The following is a 25,046-nucleotide window of genomic DNA, read 5'->3' as shown; positions in this document are numbered from 1 at the left end:
GGTAAGATTTCTTAATTTTTTTGAATGTTCTGAACTCGCATTAACTGAAATCTGAATGATGAAGCTTGTCCCTTTTTAGCTGGAGCAATCTCTGCTTTAGCTTTAACATACTCATCATATTCCTTTCTGTGTCAAGCTTTAAGGTAAGTAATCAAATTAGATGTAAAAAGTTTTAACGGAGTTCTACCTCGTGAAATTCAAAGCTTCAAAATTCCAGCTTTGCTGTTATTGTGATCCAGTTAAAAGTATTTCCACACAAGAGACATTTTCTTTCACACAGCACGAATTGTATTCTAATTGTTTGACGTGTTTTTCCACCCTCTTTTAATTGGCAGGAAATAATCAGCCCTGAAGATCGACTGTTTTTAAACAATCAGTTGATGTCTAAATGCACAGATAAATGCTTTTATCAGCCGATACCATTGATTGGCTGATACATCTGGGAATTTCTTGTACAATAATAAAGCAATATCACATGAGCAAGAGTGCTGTATGGCCCTATCATCAGCATGGCTGTTATTTGTCTGCATGTAATCACAACTCTGCTGATTTAGGGCTATACAGCACTCTTGCTTTTATACAACAGTTCAACGAACAAGTAAATAAAATAAAAAAATAGGTAGTAGTAGTTGTAGTTGTAGTAGTAGTAGTAGTAGTAGTAGTAGTGACATGACACGATAAATGAAAAGACACAAATAAGACATCTAGCTGCTCTTAACTGCGCTTCTCTCTTACAGTTTAGTTTAGATTGCCACAAACACAAGCGGAGTGATACAAACAGTGAAGCGTCCTAACTATTAATGTTGTCTATATGATTTCTATCCAATATACTGGTCTTCTGAAGCCATGTGATAATTTTGTGTGAGGAACAGACCAAAATTTTAGGTGCTTTTCACTGATAATCTTCCCCACTGCTGAAGCTCTGAAATCTCATTCATGTTAAGGTCAGATAAAATTGACTGCTTTAGACATGCTGCTCCAGGTTTGATATCATTGATACTAAACACAATTTTTTTTCTTGCATGTGTCATAACTGCGTTTGACATATCAGTTTGTATATGCGGAATGGATAATGATGCTTGAAAGCAGCAGAGGGGAAGATTTTCAGTGAATAACAATTTAAATAGCAGTGTGTTTGTCATATGAACTGCTTTTATGGTACAGTTGAAGTCAGGAGTTTACATACACCTTAGCCAAATACATTTAAACTCATTTTTTCACAATTCCTGACATGTAGTCATAGAAAACATTCCCTGTCTTAGGTCAGTTAGGATCACTATTTTAAGAATGTGAAATGTCGGGGGGCCTGGGTAGCTCAGCGAGTAAAGACGCTGACTACCACCCCTGGAGTCACTAGTTTGAATCCAGGGTGTGCTGAGTGACTCCAGCCAGGTCTCCCAAGCAACCAAATTGGCCCGGTTCCTAGGGATGGTAGAGTCACATGGGGTAACCTCCTCGTGGTCGCTATAATGTGGTTCGTTCTCGGTGGGGTGCGTGGTGAGTTGTGTGTGGATGCTGCAGAGAATGGAGTGAAGCCTCCACACGAGGTAATGCACTCAACAAGCCACGTGATAAGATGCACGGATTGTCAGTCTCGGACGCGGAGGCAACTGAGATTCGTCCTCCACCACCCGGATTGAGGCAAGTCACTATGCCACCACGAAGACTTAGAGCATATTGGGAATTGGGCATTCCAGATTGGGGAGAAAAAAAAAAGAATGTGAAATGTCAGAATAATAGTGGAGAGAATGATTTATTTCAGATTTTATTTCTTTTATCACATTCCCAGTGGGTCAGAAGTTTACATACACTTTGTTATTATTTGGTAACATTGCCTTTAAATTGTTTAACTTGGGTCAAACGTTTTGGGTAGCCTTCCACAAGCTTCTCACAATAAGTTGCTGGAATTTTGGCCCATTCCTCCAGACAGAACTGGTCTAACTGAGTCAGGTTTTTAGGCCTCCTTGCTCGATGCTTTTTCAGTTCTGCCCACACATTTTCTATCGGATTGAGGTCAGGGCTTTTTGATGGCCACTCCAATACCTTGACTTTGTTGTCCTTAAGCCATTTTGCCACAACTTTGGCGGCATGCTTTGGGTCATTGTCCATTTGGAAGACCCATTTGCGACCAAGCTTTAACTTCCTGGCTGATGTCTTGAGATGTTGCTTCAATATATCCACATAATTTTCCTTTCTCATGATGCCATCTATTTTGTGAAGGGCACCAGTCCCTCCTGCAGCAAAGCACCCCCACAACATGATGCTGCCACCCCCATGCTTCACAGTTGGGATAGTTTTCTTCATCTTGCAAGCCTCACCCTTTCACCTCCAAACATAACGATGGTCATTATGGCCAAACAGTTCAATTTTTGTTTCATTAGACCAGAGGACATTTCTCCAGAAAGTAAGATCTTTGTCCCCATGTGCACTTGCAAACTGTAGTCTGGCTTTTTTATGGCTGTTTTGGAGTAGTGGCTTCTTCCTTGCTGAGCAGCCTTTCAGGTTATATCGATATAGGACTCATTTTACTGTGGATATAGATACTTGTCTACCTGTTTCCTCCAGCATCTTCACAAGGTCTTTGGCTGTTATTCTGGGATTAATTTGCACTTTTCTCACCAAGCTACATTAATCTCTAAGAGACAGAATGTGTTTCCCCCTGAACGGTACGATGGCTGCATGGTCTCATGGTGTTTATACTTGTGTACTATGGTTTGTACAGATGAACGTGGTACTTTAAGGCATTTGGAAATTGCTCCCAAGGGTGAACCAGACTTGTGGAGGTCCAGAATTGTTTTCTGAGGTCTTGGCTGATTTCTTTTGATTTTCCCATGATGTCAAGCAAAGAGGCACTGAGTTTGAAAAGTAGGCCATAAAATACATCCACTGGTACGCCTCCAATTCAGTACACCTATCAGAAGCTAATTGTCTTAAGGCTTGACATAATTTTCTGGAATTTTCCAAGCATTTTAAAGGCAGTTAACTTGGTGTATGTAAACTTCTGACCCACTGGAATTGTGAAATAGTCAATTAAAAGTGAAACAGTCTGTCTGTAAACAATAGTTTTTGGATTTTGACATGCATGGTTACTATGAATTGTCATATAGAAAAGAGCTGTGTGAAGATACTTCAAAGATTCTCCTTTTGTGTTCCTCTGAAAAAAAATAATAATATTGAGAAAAAAATACAGAATTTTCATTTTTGGGTGAAGTATTCCTTTAAAGGTAAATGCATTCAGAAAAAATAAAAAAATGATACTACAAAATAATACTGTGTCAAGGAGAGGTCTGGTCATTTTTTATTTATTTTTTATTCTCCAGGATTAGACAAAGCTTTTAAACCATCAAAACTGTGTTCAGTGGCCAGAACTACAAACACACTTACTATCAAATGTGCATTGTTAGTATTCAGCATTTTTTCAGAGGATACCAGGATAGTGTGAAAGTATTTGTCAAGTGTTCATGATCAGGGAGAGGTTAGTTATAAAATTTCAGTGTGCACATGTTTGTATGTTGTGCAGGATAAGGTACGGCAGCTGAAGGAGGAGGTGCGTGTGCAGTATCACAAAATGCACCAGCTCTTAGAAGATGACCTGGGGAGAACTCTGGAAGTGCTGGATAAAGCACACTCAAAGTACTGCCAAGAGAATTCCACCCAAACCCTACAGCTCAATGAACGTCGCCAGGAGGCCAAGAAACTGCTCAGCTCTGTCCAAGTTGTGTTTGACAAGGCAGAGGATATTAACTTCATGAAGGTGAGGTAGATTTGCTCAACAATATTTCCTTTCTCACTACCTCATTTTTGCTATAAATCCCACTGTGCTCACCCAAATACACTCCTAAATGCACATTTTTCTAAATTAATACAGTTATCTTCATTACAAATTATATTTTTAACATGACATTTAAGTAGAAAGTTCTTCTTGGTATTTGCATGTCCCTTTTTGACAGCATGCTGTCAATCTGGGATGGACTCGACCAAACATGACTATCCATGTAATTCCAGCATGTTTTGCAATGCTGTTTTCCAGTCATGGAAAATTAGAAAAATACCTAAATGTCCTGGAAAATAATTATTTGTCTTGGAAAATATTTTAGTATAATAAAACTGATTGATTGTGTCGCTGTCAAGGCTTTTGTTGCATGTGAATATTAAGAGTGCAAAAATATAAAAAAATATAAGTGCAAAATATTTTTGTTCCAACATTGCTTGTGCAGCACATAATTTGACAAAAATATCTCCACTGTTGTTTCAGATTTTGCTGTGAGGATTTTGTAGAAAATCACTTCATTTGAAAAAAATTAAATAATGCAATATTATGTTGAAAACTTTGGTTAAAGTTATTTTATTCACTTGATTAAAGTTTTAACAACTTTGTCTGATTAAACACCATTTTGATGATGAACTTTAATTAAACTGAATTATTAATTTTAATGACCTCTTGTGTGTGTATTACAACCATGTGGGACATCGTGGAAAATTGTACCTTGAAAAAGAGTGTTGGAACCCTGTGTGAGAATGTTTTTGTTTGCTTCAGTGGAACCTTTTGTACAAACAAGTCAACATGTTCAGTGTCACAAATTGCTTACATTTAATCAGTGACCAAGAAATTGTGCAGAATCTTAAACATTTTACTTCATACGATTTCTTTTCTTTTTTTTCTTCTCTCAAAATCCTACAACTTTATTTCCAGGTTTACATTATATTTTGAATCACAGATTTTCGAAGCAGTCTCTGACTTTCAGACCCACTGTATTGCTTCGGTTTATGGCATGCATTCATATTCCAACATTTTTCTTTAGAAAGTAATTTCCCCAACACAGCATGCCATTTTTATTCAAATGGTATACATCAAAAGTATACCTAAAACAATATCCTTTCTTCACATGATAAACACAGCTGATATTTTTTCCAGTAATTTTTTTTTAAATCATCTCTCACTCCTTAACTTTTGCTATAAATCTCCCTGCACTCACCCACGTAAACTCATAAATGCCTAATGTGAATGTGAACATAGATGTGAGAAATAGTTCCCCTATGTGTGTGGCTCTTATCAGTAGTCAAATCTGCACTTCCAGATTTTTCCATGTTTACAGACAAAGAGGCAGTCAGGCAGCTTGTAGACTGCAGGAAGATTCATATTTTTTCTATTTTGTTTCACTTTATAGAGCACAAAACCAGTGAAAATACTCATGGATAGGTAAGTCATTAATCAGCCAAATTTATATTTTGTGTAAATCAGTATAATGCTAAGCCACATTTATAAATAAAATCTCAAATGGTGTTTTTACAGATCACAATCATGCACAGGCAGCGTTCTGCCTCCTTATAAAGTGGGTCATCTTAATTCCAAAATATTCCTCTCTGAAGTCTCAAAAAAGGAAAAGAACTTGAGAAAATTACTGGAAGGTAAGGCAAGACTTAGCTCAGTAGTTCTCAACTGGTTGGTTGCCACCCAAAAATTGAGTCACATGTCTGGTCTGATTGGGTCTCATTTAATTGAGCTACATAAGGATTTGATTTGTCGAGCTACAGTCTTCATCTGTCTGTCCAAGTATACATGATGCAATGGGTAATCGAATATTTGAAAGAAGGACGACAGATACACTGGGTTAAATACACGTTGTACATCTTTCGGAGCATGCATGCACACAACGGCAAATCCAGCTGTTGTCTGATTAACAGGTGTACATGCTGGATTAAGCCAAGCTACAGTCGCATTACTTAGTTAGTCCGACTTTAAAAAAAACAAAAAATGGACTGCATTTTTATGACATTTAAAAAGATGACTTAATGTTTTATTCTGACTAAAATCAAACTTTTTAAGTGCATGTAAATATAATAACAGATAGCAGGAGTAAAACAATGCTTAACACAAATGTATCTCACTTGTCAGAAGCTAGTAAAATTAGACAGATGCCAACATAGCCCTCACTCTTAAAAATATCAAAAACACCCAGGGCGTGCTGAGTGACTCCAGCCAGGTCTCCTAAGCAACCAAATTGGCCCGGTTGCTAGGGAGGGTAGAGTCACATGGGGTAACCTCCTCGTGGTCGCTATAATGTGGTTTGTTCTCGGTGGGGCACGTGGTGAGTTGAGCGTGGTTGCCGCGGTGGATGGCGTGAAGCCTCCACACGTGCTATGTCTCCGTGGCAACGCGCTCAACAAGCCACGTGATAAGACGCGTGGGTTGACTGTCTCCGACGTGGAGGCTACTGAGATTCATCCTCCACCACCCGGACCGAGGCGAATCACTACACGACCACGAGGACTTAAAAAGCACATTGGGAATTTGGAAAAAACAAACAATAAATATGACAAAATTGTTTGTTTTAAGGACTATCTGTTCACATTTTTATGAAGAACAATTTTGGTACTGCGTTGGGACTTTCATAGTCAAATCTGGGTCCTGGAGCAAAACCAGTTGAGAACCATTGACTTTTCTATTTAACTTAATGTTTTTCTTTTCACAAACACAACTCTTTGTCTGTCCTTGTTCCCAGCACCATTCAATACTTCTGCACACTTCCTCCAGAGCGTTTCTGTCCACCCCTCCAGTGTGAATAACTATGGGGGTGAGAAACGCAAACACTCCAAGGCCTTCCCAGAAAGCTGCACCAGCCTGCTAGACTCCTCATCAGGCCCCATGAGTAAACAGCCCTTCCTGGGTCAAGGCTCCAACTCCACAGATGGGCCCTCCTCCCAGCCACCCATGGCTCCCTGTAGCTCCACCCAGCACATTGTAGGCCTCAGTAGTAGCAGTGGCGCTCAGTCGGTCCATCATTCCAGATCTGTTTTTACTCCTGCCGACTATCCCAATGCTAGCTCGTCCCAGCAGGCCATGCTGCCGCAATATGGCGGCCGTAAGATTCTTATGTGCACGATGGACAATTGCTACTGCTCTAGCGTACCCTCCATATCAAACCATCGTGGCCATGCTCCTTACCCACGCTCTGGATCTTTCCCATGGACACAGGATTACTCCCACCCCCTGCCCTCCACACCCGCAATGTCCCAGCCCCTCCAGGGGCTCTCCATGCATGACTGGATCGATGCCTCACAGAGTCACAGGCACCCTGACTTCTATGGATTGTATGGGCAATCTTCCACTAAACCTTATGTTACCAGTTAACCGTCCACTGCTGTCAGATGGGCATCTCTGGTTTATCTCCAATATTGCTTAAAGTGTTTGCTTACAAATCTAAGGATATAGGTGAGTTAAAGAAGTAGTTCACCCAAAAATGAAAATTCTGTCATAATTTACTCACTCTTAGGTGTTTCCAAACATGTATGACTTTTTTCGTTGTGTGGATCACAAAAGGAGAAATTTTAAAAGATGTTCCTTTCGCTGATTTCAATTCAGTGGCAGTGGATAGGGACTCAAGTGTTATAAAAGCAGTCCATATGACCAGTGCGTCATATTCCAAGTCTTCTGAATTAATACGGTTTTGGTAAGAAACAACCTGAAATTTAACTGTTTTTGCAGTTAATATTTTGACTTTCTCTGTAGTTCTCCTTTCATAGCATTCATGAGTGCATGAGACCCCCATTGTACAAAGGTGTCTGGATTTGTTCCTGGCAGGCAGCAGATACCCTAAACCTGCCCCCATCTCTAATCCTAACCATATGAAGCCTGTAAGGCTGAGTAGCCTGACAGGAACAACCACAGGCACCTTTGTGCAATGGGCGCATGAGACAAGCGCGTTTATGTCTTTGTGTGTTTACGCGAGAACTTGCGTAAGCCATTATGAATATTACACGGTGTATTTCTTTCTTCTGTGGAGCACAAAAGGAGATGTTAGGAAGAATGTTAGCCTCAATCACCATTTACTTTAATTGTATGGAATAAAGATGCAATGAAAGTGAATGGTGAATATTGTGCCTAACATCTTTTGTGTTCCACCGAAGAAAGTCATATGTGTTTGGATCAATATGAGGATGAGTAAATGATGACAGAATTGTAATTTTTGGTTGATCTGTCCCTTTAACTCACTACATTTTTTTCTTGCATTATAATTTGCCTTTCCTTCTAAATCAGATTTATTAACATCACAATTAAAAAGACATTTATGGCACTTTGTCTTCTTGTTCATCATGCAATGCAAGCCTTATGACTCTGAAACACTGATCTCTTCCAACTTAAGCATTAAAAACCCTTCTATCCCTGTGTAAAGCAAGATAAGGGAATCTTTCTTTGAGAAAGTGGAGGTGGGACCCAGAGTTTTTAAAATTACAAACAGATTTTGGATAATTGCAGAGGGTGCTGACCTAGAGCAGATAATGATCGCTTGTAAATGGAGTCAGTTTTAACTTTCACTCCCCTCTTCCTGCCTTTAGGGTATCTGGAATCTGGTTCAGTTTTATTATGTGGTAAAAATTCCTTTTTATGTTGCTATTAAAGTTCTTACAGTTTTATTAATAGTAGACGGGGATTATTATTATAAAAAAAGAGGAATGGCAAAGATGAGTGAGGGTTTTTTTATTATTATTATTATTTATTTTTACATTTCACCTCTACTGCACCTTAAATATTTGGGCTAAGGAACTGCACCACATTGACTGGGGACTCAGATTAGGGTTTGTTGTGTTACTTCCATTCGTTAGAGGCCAGAGGATCTTGTTGTATCCTGTTTACAATTATGGATTACTTTTTATGGATTCACAGTAGGTTGGAAAAGATCAATACAAAAACTCAATACAAGTTCAATTCCTTTAGAGGGTGTTTACAGACTTTCATGAGCTCTAACAGACTGCTCATAAAATGCCAAGCTATTGCATCTGAAATAATTCTGGATTCTTGTTTCTGTCAGGTTATGTTTCTCCCTGCAGTCAAGCACATCTAAAGCATGTTCAAGATGATTGCTGTCTACACACCTGTCAGTTGTATAATTGCATAGATATACTTCCTGTTTTAGTCTGTGACATAGATGCCCAAAGGGGTTTATGGTCACTGTGCAACACTGATTGTCATGAACATGCTGAAAATCTTTCAACTTCCTCTTTGTGATTGTAGGCATGCAGGAGAGCCTTTCTGTGCACTCAGAACTCGGTGACTGTAGAGAATGGGTTTTTTTCCCCACAGATTTTATACAAGTGAACTGGACTGCATACATTTGGAAATCAAGATAATGTGCTTCAAAAGATTATTAAATCCTGGTTTCAACAGAACTGTATATAATCTCTTTTTGTTTTTTTTTTTTTTTTTTTTTTGTTTTTTTGCAACAGAAATAATGGCACTACACAATTTAATTAAAAAAAGCATTGAAATAAACAGAAAAATGCATAGGTGGTTACAGAAGCCCCATCTGTGTTATGTCCATGACCTTTTCCTGAAATAAGTCTGTAAGGTTACATGCACGACTATAATCGAGCCACAGTTGGTTTTTGCATAGTCAAGCTACAATCTTCATCTGTCTGTCCAAGTAGGCTTATAAATGAGAATGTGTAAATTATATTTAAAGGAAAGATGTCAGCTGAGGAAGTGTTAAATACACGTTGTGCATCACCTCTATTTCAGAGCATGTGCACAATGTTGAGGCCTATTAATATGTAAAAATGCTGGACAAAGTCGAGCTACAACTGCTTGAACTACTTTGCAAAAATCGGACTGGTAAAATTTCAAATGAAAACGTTGCTTGACATTTTAAAAAGAAGAGTTATTGTTTTAGTCTGACTGACATTCGTTCAACTGAAACTTTTAATGTAAACGTCCGGAATGATATAGGTTTAATTTTGTGCATTGATGTTATCAGCCCATTAGAACAGAAAGAAATGGCTGTAAAATGATATAGTCCCTTTAGCTCTATTGTCACTAGTTCTTTTAATATCCATTTTCAATGACAAACTGCATGACTGGCACATCACTGAATACTTAATGACTGGGCAGAAAAAGCACAGTTTGCACTACCAGTGTACTGCACCCTCCTTTTGTCCTTCGGGCCATTTTTGACCAGTATTGAAACCATTAAAAATGCATAAATTCTTGATTAATGTACAACGGCACTAAAGACCCCCCTTTACAAAAACTATTTTTTAAAGAATTTTTTAAAATGTAAAAATTAAACAAGTTTAAAAACTTGACAAACACTGGCCAAGGATGTCTCAGTTTGGCATTTTGTAATATCAACAATTTCTGATTTATTCTGCTTGTAGAAAATCAACAGTGAATACTTTAGAGTTACAATTTGAGTACATGCCTGTTTTACAAATTAATCTCTATTGCCTTTTTCTTTTTTTTTTCTTCAGCAAAAAAAAAATCAAAAATGGGAAGACTTTGCACATCCGTTGCTACAAATCCATTCCTTCCCACAGATGTCAAATAATTTGTTGCAGTGTTACAGGGCTTTGGGAAGGTGCCATAATTGTTCTTTCTGCCATCTACTGTTTTAGGAGAAAATTATATGCAATAAGTCATTTACCATTGGAGGGCCTTTGGCCCCATTGAACCATATCATATGAAATAATGTTAGTAAACATATTTATTACATGTTACCTTACCTGTTCAAAAAAAATAAATAAAAATAAATGGATGATTTTCTATGCTGGTCCAGTCTAGTTAATGAGGGTAAGTGCTGGTTTAATAAAGCAATCTAGTGGGGTTGGGTATGGCAAACCTTTCTAGTTCTTTCTCATGGGTCAACCTGGGCAATGCACTCAGTCACATTTTTCCATTAAAGGATTGTGTGATGGGGGCGTGGGACTGGCTGGGGTTGATGGGGATGGGGGGTGGTGGTGGGGGGTGGGGGGGGGGGGGGGGGGAGTAATCAGGCTTGAAGAACAGCTCATCATTTATTTATAAAACGTAACCTTCCAGCCCCTCTCCTCCCAGAACCCCATACATTTACATTAACTACACAAGCGCAGTCAACATTTTGTTACCGATTGGAAATTTGATATTAGACTCCACCATCTATTTTCCCCCAGCTTGCTGTGGGTGGACATGCCATATGCTCTGAGAGCTTCACAAGGGGTTTGTTTTCTGAGCGCTGCTGTCCCATGATACTAATCATGCTGGCTGCTCATGCTGGCTCATTGCAGCCCGTGGGAGGACTCGAGCCTGCCGGAAGGATCTATTGCAAAACACAACAGCAGTAGTGGTCTCTCAGCTCATCTTCTCTTTGTTTGATCATATAGGCCAGTGTTTCCCAACCTTGTTTGTTTTTTGAAATCTCAAATACCCATCAGTAAGGCTCAAGTACTCCGTCATCGACATTAAACCAGAAATGTGTTCATTTTAACACATATTATATTGGATATCATTTAGCGGTGTCATCAATTAAAGGGATAGTTTATCCAATGCCATTCCAAATCCATATGACTTTTTTCTTCTGTGAAACACAAAATAAATAATAAAATGAATGCCCTGTTGGCTAAATTCGATACAATGGCAGTACATAGTGACTCATTGTGATACTTAATGCAACCAAAAGACACATGTCAAGTCCTAAAGGCAATCACGTTGTATGATGAACACACCATAATTTAAGCTGTTATTCTCTATTATATCTCAAATCAGAATCTAGTCATATTTCAGGATTGGAGGGAATAGGGATTATAAGAACTAACAGGGACAAAAGAACGCTCAAAACATGGGAATTTTTCAGCTTTTATCAAGTTAGCATGTAGGTGTGTGAGTGCATGAGAGAGAAGGATGAGGGTGTGGACATATTTGTACAAAGGCATCAGGATCTTCTGTAATGCTTTTCCCTCTGAGCCCAGCAGAAACACAAACCAGCTCTAGTCTAAAGCCTCTAGTTTTTCTGCAACAGTCATATTTGCTTTCTCTTCCCTTGACATAAATTATTAAAACATAGCCAGCTATTCAGGGGAATGATGTCGCTCGCATAAAGTGTGACTCACTCTGCTGATTATGACTGCTGGTGTCGATCATGTTTACACTTTTGAGGTTTGTATAGTTACATGTTTAATGGTAGCTTAAGAACCTGTAGATTGTCAGTCCAGCAATCTGTGTCTGTGAATGAAGGAGTCTAAAAGTACTGAGAGGAGAACAAGAGAAATGATAAACAGCATTTTCCAAAGGAGAACGCAAATCCCAGGAAACCTGAGAAGAGGATCTGCTGCCAAATTCACTAGTCTCATAGAGTCAGACCTGCTCAGCCCAGCTGACCCTCCCTCCTGGCATTAAATGAAAATTCTGTCATTATTTAATCACCCTTATGTTGTTCCAAACCCGTATGACTTTCTTCTGTGGAACATAAGAACACAAGCCTGGTCTTAAGAACATTACGTGACTGTGGCAAAAATACTGCAAAATGTGCCTTATTTCTCGTTTGGCTGCAGTTTTAAAGTAGGAATAGCTGCAGGCTGGAGACCTCCAAATGGGGGTGGGGTTACTCCAGAATGGGGCGTGGTTACTCCAAAAGGGGTTGCGCCAACTCCAAAAAGGGGGCGTCACTTCCACTCACGGTTAAGGTTAGGGAAAGGGTTAGGTATGGGGCTCCATATATCTTTAATGCCAGTTTGGAGCTTTCGCCCCTTTTTGGAGCAATGCTTGCAGCTATACCCTTCTCCAGTTTCTCAATGAAAGGTCCAGCGGGGGGAGCCAAATTGAGTGACATGGTGTCATTTTCAGATGAGGTTTTAAGGTGAATAATTAGATGGAGGTTTTAATGAGTAAAACATACCTCCCTAACCTAAAACTTTAACCTAAACTTAACCAATAGTGATCTAAAATCAAATGAGCGGTAGACACAAAACAGACATCCTTACCCTAAACCAACACCTAAACCTAACTGATAGTGTCCAAAAACAAAATGAGAAATGAAAAGCACATTTTCTGAAGCAAACACATCATCTTATGCCACTTCTATGTCACTCTTGTTAACTTGTGTGCTTAACTGGTCTTGAACTGCAGTCTTCCAAGTCCAAAGTCCAACACTCTATGAGGTGAACTACCACAGAAGCTAATCACTTTGGAATAAGTGTGTACATGTAAATCTGTAATACAAGCAAATAAAATTTTTCAAATAATGCGTTAGAGTAAAAGTGTTTCGATATCATAACATAGCAGTGTGTGAATAATAGTATGTAAAATACATGTTTTAAAGTCATAATCAGCCATTGTACTCATGATTTGTGTGAAAGTGAATAAAACGCACAGTTGTTGTAGCGCCTCTAGTGTTCATTTCACTAAGAAACTGCGATGAAACAGAATTCGGCACGTAAAAGTCGGTTTGCAAAAGTGTAGTTATAGTAATGCTCATTTATAGACTAGATTGAAAAAACACAATGGCCACATTCACAAAGCAGCAGAATATGGTTGTCAGTCCTGTATCTGAGTTCTTTATTAAGTTACGTTCACGCACAAGTTAGTTATTTATGAGATTGACAACCGCATTCTGTAACCGAATTGACACCTGCAAATTTTCAGGACTCACAACCGCATTTTGCTGTGTGAACGTAACTGTACTGAACAACTAGTTGTTAGTCATGTCATACCCAAACATCAGAGAAAAATACAAATGACAATTTCTAAAAATACTCCCAGACCCACATTGGCAGATGATGAAAAAATTACATTTCTACTAGGAGAGGGAAACACGGTCTCCTTAGCAGCTAGCTATGTAGCTGCATGCCATGGCCTGAGGGACTGTGTGTAGCTCAACAGTAACATGTCAATATGTGTTGCTGGGGATGAGCATGTATGTCAGTGTATACAGTATATAATACAGTATAACATTATGTTACCTTACACCTTATTTTGTATTACATTTTTGCACTTTTACTGTGACTTTTTTTTCTTTTCTTTTCCTCCTATGTATTTATTTTCTATATTGTGCAAATATCTGTATGTAAAATGCTTTGGCAATATTGTAAACACTAACAGTCATGCCAATAAAGCTTTCTTTACTTGACTTATTCGAGCCTCTACTGTAAGATGTTGTATGAACATGACATTTCAAGACTCACACCTGTAAGTAAATACTGTTGTCAATCCCAAACACTGACTGTGTGAATGTAGCCTATTTTCCCATACAATGAAAGTAATTGAGGCTGTCAGGCTGCCTAATATCTCTTTTTGTGTTCCATGAAAGAAAGGAAGTCATGTGGGTTTGGAACAGCATGAGGATGTGTAAATGATGACAGAATTTTCATTTTTGGTTGAACTATTTATTGAAGAGTATTTTGTGAGAAGACAACACCTAAACTGGAATGCCTGTCAGTGCCTTGCATGTTCAATAATCTATTTACCATGCAGAATTAAGATTTCTGCCATCCAGCACACTGCAACTCCAATCCCTAAAGCCAATAAGGATAAACCAAAAGCTCTCTTAGGGCCTGTGAGGCGAGGCCTGGAGCTACAGGGTCAAAAGAGCTACATTGGCCTACGCATACTTTAGAGGATGGAGTTAGAGGATCCTCTGCATAAGACAATGAATACACATTTCAATATTTTGTGCTTAAATTACTGATATAACTCCTGACACTATATCAAGTGACACATTTTAAATGCTGTTAACAAATGATAAAGGGACATCAGTCACTGTGAAGCACACAGCAGGACAGATTTTAGGGGAAGTTGACAAGAGATGTTTTTAGTTTGTTTGGGATGTGCATGGAAAGGTGGGGACTCTAGGCAGTTTAAATCAATATTACCAGTGTCAAAATGAAAACATTTCTGAATTGCTGAAGAAATAGTTCACTCAAAAATGAACATTTTGCCATTTACTCAACCCTCATGTCATTCCAAACTTGTATTTTTTATTTATTTTTATTTTTGTGTAACCCAAAAGGAGAATTTTTGAAGAATCTTCATGTAGCTTATTTCCATATAATGGCAGTTGATAGTGACCATGGCTCTCAAGCACCAAAGAGCACCAAAAAACATAATTAATTTCATCAATATGACTTGTGTGCTATCTTCAAAAGCAATACAATAGCTTTGTGCAAGTAACAAACCAAAATGTAGGTTGTTATTCACTGAAAATCTAAAATCTCATTCTCCATTCTGCATATTAATTGTTCCATTTGGTAAGCGAGAACCAACAACGTTTTGTCATTTGTTTTGTCATATCTGAACATGAATACAAATGAGCTTGATAGCCTGATCATTAAAGTGATAATTCACCCAAAAACTCTCATGATTTACTCACACTCCTGACATCCCAGATGTGTATGACTTTCTTTCTTCTGCAGAACACAAATGAAGATTTTAAGAAGAGTATTTCAGCTCTGTAGGTCCATACAATGCAAGTGAATAGGTGCCAAAATTTTTAAGCTGCAAAATCCAAATAAAGGGAGCATAAAAGTAATCCATATTACTTGGTTAGTCCAGTGGTTAAATACATGTGTTCAGACATGACATGATAGGTGTGGGTGAGAAACAGATCATTTTTTTGTCATAAATTTTCCTCCCTGCCCAGTAGGGGGCGATATGAATGAATGTTGTGAATCACCAAAAACAGAAGGAGAAAGTGAAGGAAAAATGACTTAAATATTGAACTGTTTATAACCCACACCCCTCATATCGCTTCAGAAGACATTGATTTAACCACCAGAGTCGTCTAGAGTACTTTTATGTTGCCCTTATGTGGATTTTGGAGCTTCAAAATTTTGGCACCCATTCACTTGCATTGTGAGGACCTACAGAGCTGAAATATTCTTCTAAAAATCTTTATTTGTGTTCAGCAGATGAAATAGTCATAACATCTGTGATGGTATAAGGGTGAGTAAATGATTAATTTAAATTTTGGGGTGAACTAACCCTTTAAGAACTGTTTTATACAGAAAAAAAGGGCTGATTCTTCAAAGTTTCTCCTTTTGTATGAGTTTGGAACAAGATTAGTAAACAATGACAGATGTTTCATTTTTGGGTGAACTATTCCTTAAAGTAGAGTCTAATTGATATGTACTTGTGTGTTTTTAAACTATTGAGGCTGTGAAAATGTCAAAAACTGTGAAAACTACTGTTCAAACAGGGCAATTATTGTTAGGGCACACAACTAGCCATATGCATGTTGTGTAGTAATAACGCTTACAGGCAACACTGTGCATCTGTTTGAAAGGCTGAATTCCCAAGCCCCAGTGTTAATAATTTGGAGATACTCCGGTAACAAAGAGGGCAGCCAGAGCAGTAGATTTCCCCCTCGTCTCCAGTTACTCATTACAGGGATATGAACCCAGAGGATCTCTGTAACATTTGCTGGTCTGATAAGTCCTGCACTGTGTGTGAATGTCTTTGATTAGGCAGAGGGGCTTTGGCAACAGAAGTGTGATGTGTCATAAAGAAAGATGGATACATGCACAGGGCTTTGGGTCTGCTAATGCCAGCAGCAGCTGCACAACAGCTGACAGACTCCCGGTGCAGCAACAGCAGTAAAACACACCTTCAAATAGGCCCTTACACCGAGCCATGTGCACACACACCACACATACAGCTGCCATGGTAACACACAGCTGTCAAGTGCATCAGACCACACCCAGTGAACACAGGCAAATACACCAATGAGGTGATATACTGATGAGCTGATATTGGAGTACACACACAATACCTCATTCCCGATCACACAGACATGAGCAGACTTGCTCTTTAACTTCATACAGAAAAATAACACCAAGCCACATTTGAAATATTATGCCATTTAAACAGAAATATTTAATGTGCTTGTGTACTGTAAATGTCAAAAAATCACACTGGAGTTTGAAGCACAGAGATATGTTTCCCTCAAATGGGAAACATTTAATCAGGAGCAATTACAGCTATGTGATGCAATATAAAGTATGAAATGTGTCTATTTAACCAACTTTTACAGTAAATTTCAAAGATTACTACTACACAACATGTGCATGTGAGTTTATAAGACTCATCTTAGGCCAGTATTATCATAAGAAATGACATCACAGGCACACTCTTATCTGATATCACCCTTTTTTTGTCATCACTATTTTTAAACAGCTTTAAACGCCTTCACTTGTTCATTTTATACAGTTCTGCAGTTTGACAAATGACTACATCAAAGTACAAATAACCCATGTAGTTCCTCAATTAATATATTTATACAACTGATATTTAGTATAACAACATTTGGATGTTACACTGTCATCACTTCACTTCTATTTTCGCTGATTTCTAGTCTGTGTGTTGCTTGGTGACATTCAAACTTTGGCTTTGTTTGGAATTAACTTCGTTGGCAGAGACTTTTTTTTTTTTTTTTTTTTTACAAACAAACTCGCCAAATTTTGTCTGAAATGTAAACTCGATATACACTTAATGTTTACGGCAGGGGTTTTCAACCTTTTCAGACAAGGACCCCTTGGTGGATTGAGGGACCCCCGGTTACATATCGTATTAAATGTGTTGCATTTTAAGCCTGACCTATAATAAATAACTTGCATATAGTACCATATTAATGTGTTTACATACTTTATGACAATAACATTGCAAAGTCATTATTGATGATCAGAGTCTTATACTGTTGTCATGACACCAAAGTTTCAGTAGCATAGTCATACCAAAACCAGAATTGTAATGATTCTTAATAAAAACTGATACCACAGCAAAAAAAAAGAAAAAAAAAAAGCAAATTTAATATAGAACACACTGTTTTAGCCAATTATTCTTGTCAATATTGTTGTTTGATTAACATTAAACAAATAGTTCACCCAAAAATGGAAATTCTCTCTTCATTTACTCAGCCTCATGCCATCCCAGATGTGTATGACTTTCTTTCTTCTGCAGAAAACAAACAACGATTTTTAGAAGAACATTTCAGCTCTGTGGGTCCATACAATGCAAGTGAATGGTGATCAGACCTTTGTAGATCCAAAAGGCAGCTTAAAATTAGTCTATATGACTCCAGTGGTTTAATTCATGTCTTCAGAAGTGATATGATAGGTGTGGGTGAAAAACAGATCAATATTTAAGTCCTTTTTTTTTTTTACTATAAATCTCCACTTTCACTTCCAAATTCTTCTTCTTTTGTTTTTTGGTGATGCGCATTCTATGTGTATCTCATCACCTACCTAAAATTATTTAAATATTGATCTATTTTTCACCCACACCTATCATATCATTTCTGAAGACATGGGTTTAACCAGTGGAGTCGTATGGATTACTTTTATGCTGCCTTTGTGTGCTTTTTGGAGCTTCAAACTTTTGGTCACCATTCACTTGCATTGAATGGACCTACAGAGCTGAAATATTCTTCTAAAAACCTTTGTTTGTGTTCTGCTGAAGAAAGAAAGTCATACACATCTGGGATGTCATGAGAGTCAATGATAAGAGAGCGACTGTAAATGCACAGATCCAATACTTTGACCATTATCTCATTTTTTGTTCCCCCTGTTTTTATTCACCCTACTGTTTTCCTCGGATGACAAGCATTTTAACCACCAAGCACATTGGGTCCTTTGATAATGTATAACGCTTGAGGAAGGGCAGCCGACTGTCACGGTCCTGTCACCTTGTCAGGTTGGGTTTTTGTCTGACGGGACCATGACATCATCGCCCCATGTTCTGTCTTGTGTTCAGTGTCCTGTCTTTGAGTTGAGCTCACGGGTGCGGGTGTGAGTTACCGCCGTGCGCTCTTCGGTCAGTCTTGTTCGTGTCCGGTTCATGGTGTCTGGATCCTGACTTCCTGTCTGGCTCAGTTTTGGTCTGTGTCGGGATCCGGACACTCGTACTCCATGTTCTGTTTGTTTTGATCCAATGTGTGTTGACGTTTTCTCCCTTGTGTGTTTCAGGTGCCGCTGGCACTGGGAATCAGCATTTCCATTGGAACACTGATTGTTTCCATGGGAACCCTGATCATGCCAACTTTCAGCTGGCAAGCAGCACCTGTCCCTTGTTTGTTCCTGCCTATTTTAATCCCCTCCTGTGTCATGTTCTTTGCTGGATTGTTGAATGTAGTTCAGCATTGTTGAATGTAGTCTGTAATAATTGTTGTATGTTATCATTATAGAAAGCTGTTTGATATGAAATGACTTACCTCACTCTCTCCACCTTGTTGGTCCTGTCTCATGTATCTGTTTGGTTGCCTGTCTCTGCCCGCGTGTCAGGAGTGTGGTTGCCTTCCAGTTTGCTGTGTGTCAGCTGATCTTCAATGGAGGATTCCTCGTCTCTGCCCGCGTGTCGGGAGAAAGATTGCCCTACTCTGCTGGGTGTTGCTCCACACCTCACTAGCTTCAACGGAGCTGACTTCCACAACACACACATCTATGAACACACTCTCCACGAATTGCCCCTTGCGCGCATACTTCTTGGATATCCCTTCCCGCTACTGCAGCCAGTGTCGGGATCCTCGGCCTTCGTCAGCACAGTGACTACTAATATTTGTTGTGAATAAATCCTTTGAACTGTTCCTCTGCTCTTGGGTCTGTTTGTCTCACTCTTGCCCTCTGACACTGGCAGACTTTTTGGTGCCCTATGCAGACCTATGCATTTTGTATATCAACATGGCTGTGATTACCTGTGGCCTTGTGCCTGTAGCCAAATTACAGCTGTGCTGATATTCAGTAAAAGCAACACTTTTTTTTTTTCTCTCAATTTTAGCCAATATTCAGTTTTACATGCAAAGCTTTGGCGACTCCCCATGAATGTGTGGGTCTTGCTTTATCCAAGAAAGTCTCCTTGTGCCTGACTCTGAAGTTAGGGGGTCGGCTTCACTGGTAGCCGACACACCTCATCACCATGTCCTTCACACTCCAGGTGGCCCCTTTGGAGAGTTCCGGTTCGGTGTCATTCAGGGGACAAACCCAAAATCAGTCAATGTCTGTGGCTCACTGATTTGTGAATAAAGCTGTTGACAGACCCGGTGCATAGAAACCCACCCTGTGCCTCTGTGTTTTAAGAGTGTAGTGTTTGCTGAGTGCTTGGACAGAACAAAAAGCCAAACACTGGGGAAAGCATGGAATTAAGTAAATCTATACTCTGAGAAATGTAAATTGTGAGGTATTATGTGAGCTCAAACCATCTCGGAATGCTTTGTCTGTCAATCAGGCATTGAATTTCGGGAATTTCTATGTAAGTATAAGTTTGTGAATTTCAGTTACCAAGAATAAGGGATCAATATCTATGAAATCATTGCCAGCTCCAGAGAAAACAATGCAGTGCCATTACAAAACAGCAAGTCTCTACACATTTAATAGTTCTAACATGACCATAAAAGAGCTGGAGCAGTTGCCATAGCAACGTAAGGTTTAACAGAGGTGTGACATTTGCCTTGCCCTCTGAGTGGAGGAGAGCCCCAGTGGAACATATCACTTGCCCATGTCTGACTCTCTCTCTCTTACCTGTCTGTATTTTCAATAACCCTTCAAAAAAAAAAATAAAAAAAAAAAATCCAGCATTGCTGGTCACCAGCTTAAGTTGTGTTTTGTGTGATGGTCCCCCAATATGACATGCTGTTGACCCTACCAGGCTTCTTAATTAGCTAAACCAGCTTCAACTAAAAGAACATGCTTGTCAACCAACTTCACCAGATAGGGTTTGCTGGCGAGAAGCATGGCTATGCCGGTCCACCAGCTAGACCAGCACTAACCAGCTTAGACCAGTGTGGGAACTGCATGCTGGTTTAGATGGATTTTTAGCAGGGAAGGTAAATATAAAAATTCAGACAATGAAACTGCATCAAATGCAACTTGCCTCTTTCCTGCCTTCGTGTGGCTGTTAGAGTTGACTCCACTTGACACTTCAAGTCTTTCATACATAAATTAAAGTGTGCACAGTGAGAGTCACGTGACGCCATGCAAGGAGCAGACGTGTGAGCGACGAGCTCTGTGCACTTTGCTGAATTTTCTATTATTTTCATGTTATAATCTGGTTAATTTTGATACACCCAGTTACACATTTGCCCTTTGTTGCAAAAAAATGGCAAAGAAGTCAAAATCCTCAGGCTCTGGAGACATTAAAAGACACTTACATGTTCAGGATGAAAGTCCCGACAGGCCTACAGATCGGGGACTCGATTTGGATGGCACGGCGGGAGAGGAGATCCAGCGTCAGTTGTCCAACATGTCGGTGATGTTGATGAAGATTCTTGCTGACTTGGAGGATCTCGCTGTAATACGTCGATCGATTATGGTGATGGAAATAAAATTCTCTGAGTTAGCTACAAGAGTGACTGATGTTGAAAAACAAATCGATTTTCTGGAATCTTTGGAGGGAATTAACAGCTAATCCGCCCACGACCAAAGTTGATTTGGAACATCTCCTTGTAAAGCTTGAAGATCTTGAGAATAGAAGCCGCAGGAATAATGTCAGAATTGTTGGAATTCCTGAGCATGAGGAGGGCAGAGATATGGTGAAATTCCTAGACGACTTTTTCCCCGAGTCTGCTCGACATAACAGGCCACAAGCTGGAAATCGAGCGAGTTCACAGAGTACCAGCTCACAGATCTGCTGAGGGAGACAGGCCCAGATCGATTCTGGCCAGATTTCTGAGATCATCCGATAAAGATCTGGTGTTGTGCCAGGCGAGGAGCAAAGGGAAGCTTTCTTGGAAGAACCATAATATTTTCTTGTTCCCGGACTTTGCAAGTTCGACAAGAGAGAAACGCGATCAGTTCAAGGAATGCAAGAAACTCTTACATCAGAAGAATATCTCATTCACTTTGATGTTTCCAGCAAAACTGAGAATAGAAACGAAAAACGGTCGCAAAGTATTTACATGTCCAAATCTGGCAATGTCTTTTATAGAATCAATGTCTGAGTAAACCATTGGATGTTTCTCATGTGAGTGGGCCTGACTCGCTGTACTTACTCTTGAGGAAGCTGGGCGACATTTTGGGTTTTTTGCGTTGGCTCCGCCTAGCGGCTGGAGCTTGTTTTGTGAATAACACTTTTCCTTAAAGAAGCTTTTGCATTGATGAAAGATTACATTTGCATTGAAGTTCCCGGACAGATTGAGAGTGGACACTACGGATGAACGTAAAATATCTACATGCTCACACAAAGGATGTCTTTTATGAAGTCGACGAATTATGTAAGTCATGGTATATACTTTTATGCAGCCTCCGAGTGAATTGACTCGATCATCCGGGGAACCGGGATGCCGGTTTTGTTTCTTTTTGTATTGGTTTAGAACAGCTGTGGATTAATCTGTTCATTCTTCGTGCTTATTCCTCCTGCTGGCTGGAGTTTGTTTTGTTGAGTATTTTTACGGGACATTGGAATGATTACGTCATCCTGAACTCGTAACAGCCGGCTCACTGAACATTTGTTTGTCTGTCCGAGGGATCTGAACGGTTATATCAGCTGGAATTTGTTTTGTGGAAGATCACACCTTTGAGACGGTTCTTTGTGTTCATTCTTCCTATTGACTGGGTTTATTTCACAAAGTATTTTCTGTTATGTAATTTTGCCTCACAAATTTGTAAGGCAAAATTGAGCAATCCGATGGCAAAGTTGTCGTGGGGACTCGTGAGCATTCATGGACCTTTTGAGTTTAGAGGGATTGTCACCAGTTGGCGCTTTTGTGCGCGGGGTTAATGCGCATGTTTTTCTTTTTTCGGTTTGTTTTGTTCGGGGGGAAGTTCAGGGTTTGATCGTTGCATTAATGGGGAATGTGGTCTGTGTAATCTTGTTTTTGACACACAATTTTTTTTTTTTATTATATCAATATGTCAAATGTTAATATGAATAAGTTGTCTCTCTCCACATGGAATGTGAATGGGTTGGGGCACCCCATAAAAAGAAGGAAGGTTATTACTTTTCTTAAACGTAAGAAATATGATATAGTGTTTCTTCAAGAAACACATCTCTCCCCGCAGGAAGCTGAAAAATTTGGGAAGATATGGGGTGGACATGTTTTCTTTAGTGCTGACTCAAGTAAGAGCAAGGGAGTCATTATATTGATAAATAAACATCTACAATTCAAATGTCTCAAACAGATTAAAGATAAATTAGGAAGAGTAATTATTGTTTTAGCTGAAATTCAAGGGCAAATTCTGATTTTGGCTAATATTTACGCACCTAACGCTGATGATAAGGGTTTTTTTATAGATCTTGAAGGGATGTTGCAAGCCACTGGCACCCCTCATGATATAATATTGGGAGGAGACTTTAATCTTTTGATGGACTCAGTCCTTGATCATAGTGAAGCAAAAGTGTGTAAAACCCCTAGAGCAACATTGACGCTTCACAGGATGTGTAAAAATCTTGGTCTTGCAGATATTTGGAGACTTTTGAACCCATCTGGTAGGGACTATACATTTTTTTCATCAATCCATAAGATTTATTCTAGAATAGATTTTTTTTTGATATCCAAATCCCTAATTTCATCTGTTGTTGATTGCTGAGTTGGAAAAATTTTAGTCTCAGATCATGCCCTGGTGAGTTTAGAGGTGATGCCACATATAGAGAAAAAGAAATCATATAGTTGGCGCTTTAATGTATCCCTTCTGCAAAATCCTGATTTCCAACAAAAGTCTGAAATCAATGTTTATATGGAGACCAACTGGTCCTCAGTATGATGGTATGATCATACAGTATGCCTCATTCATTAAAAAATCCAAAGCACGAGAACTTGTGGAGTTGGAAGTAAATATTAAAAGTGCCAAGGCAGAGCTAAAGCGCCGTATGTCAGCTGATGGCCTCAGAGAATTGACCCGATTGAAATATAGATATAATACTATTTTGTCGTGGAAAGTGGAGTTTTGGTTATTCAGGGCAAGACAGTCATACTTTGAGTTGGGTGACAAAGCAGGGAAGCTTTTGGCTAGATATATAAAGCAGAGAGAGTCTCTTTCTATCATTCCCTCAGTGAAATCTGCTGGCTGTGAAATTTTTACCTCAGCCACTGATATTAATAATGCATTTAAAGAGTTCTATCTTGATCTTTATAGTTCCACGCCTTCGTCTACTGATGAAGATATTAGAAACTTTGTGGAACCATTAGAACTCCCTAAACTGACGACTGAGCAAAAAATCTCTCTTGATTCTGAGATAACCTTGGAGGAGCTTGACGAGGTAATTAAAGTCCCTACCTACTGGCAAGGCTCCGGGGCCAGATGGTTTTGCCGCAGAATTTTTTAGATCCTATGCTATAGAACTTGCTCCACTTTTGTTAGAAGTTTATACTGAATTATTAAAGAAGGGGAAACTTCCTCCAACCATGACACAAGCTCGGATCAGTCTGATTCTTAAAAAGGACAAAGATCCAAGCGAGTGTAAAAGTTACCGTCCAATCTCCCTGATCCAACTAGATGTAAAAATATTGTCAAAAATTTTGGCTTACCGATTAAGTTATGACATCTCTTATACATATAGATCAGGTGGGGTTTATTTGGAGCTGCAGCTCTTCTGATAACATCAGGTGTCTCATCAATATCATGTGGTCAGTGGCGAATGAAAAATCTCCTGTCGCTGCCATCTCACTTGACGCCAAAAAGGCGTTTGATATGGTAGAATGGGATTATCTTTTTAAGATTTTGGAAATGTATGGGTTCGGGAGTACATTTATTGGTTGGATTAAGTTACTTTATAAACACCCTGTAGCAGCAGTACAAACAAATGGGTTCATTTCAGATTATTTTACTCTGAATAGGGGCACTCGGCAGGGTTGCCCTCTTTCCCCATTATTGTTCTGTCTTGCCCTGGAACCATTAGCAGCCGCGATAAGAAATTAGGATAATTTTCCAGGGGTGACAGCGGGAAGCGTGGCGCATAAGTTTCTGCTTTACGCAGATGATATTTTATTATTTGTCTCTGACCCCACTAGATCTATGCCTGCCCTCCACAGAATTATTAATTCCTTTTCCAAATTCTCAGGATACAAAGTCAATTGGTCTAAATCCGAAGCTTTGGCGCTGACAGCGTACTGCCCAGAAATGGCTTTCCAGCCGGGCGCCTTCCAATGGCCCAAACAGGGCATTAAGTATTTGGGGATTTTATTCACAGCAAATTTGTCTGATTTAGTTAGAGTTAATTTTGACCCTTTAATAAAAAGGTTTTCGAGCGATGTGGGCTTCATTACATTTATCGATGACTGGGAAGGTTAATGTTATTAAAATGAATTGTATTCCAAAATTCAACTACCTGCTTCAGTCTCTCCCTGTAGATGTCCCCCTCTCTTACTTCAAGCAATTTG

General features: G+C 39.2%; 1 protein-coding gene across 1 annotated transcript in view; it reads left to right on the top strand.

Moving 5' to 3' along the window:
- Window positions 1–10,537, top strand: part of LOC127413829 (E3 ubiquitin-protein ligase TRIM8-like) — a 31,832-nt gene extending 21,295 nt beyond the window's left edge. The window contains exons 3-6 of the mRNA XM_051651278.1: window positions 3,521–3,754; window positions 5,169–5,200; window positions 5,294–5,409; window positions 6,504–10,537. Of these exons, the coding sequence (XP_051507238.1) occupies window positions 3,521–3,754; window positions 5,169–5,200; window positions 5,294–5,409; window positions 6,504–7,132 (1,011 nt within the window). The 3' untranslated portion in view covers window positions 7,133–10,537. The remainder of the gene's footprint in view (window positions 1–3,520; window positions 3,755–5,168; window positions 5,201–5,293; window positions 5,410–6,503) is intronic.
- Window positions 10,538–25,046: the final 14,509 nt, after the last annotated feature.

Source organism: Myxocyprinus asiaticus, chromosome 23 (assembly GCF_019703515.2).
Source record: "Myxocyprinus asiaticus isolate MX2 ecotype Aquarium Trade chromosome 23, UBuf_Myxa_2, whole genome shotgun sequence".
NCBI classification, from domain to species: Eukaryota; Metazoa; Chordata; class Actinopteri; order Cypriniformes; family Catostomidae; genus Myxocyprinus; species Myxocyprinus asiaticus.
Note: the sequence above shows the minus strand (reverse complement) of the source record. Positions and strands in the feature narration are given on the sequence as shown.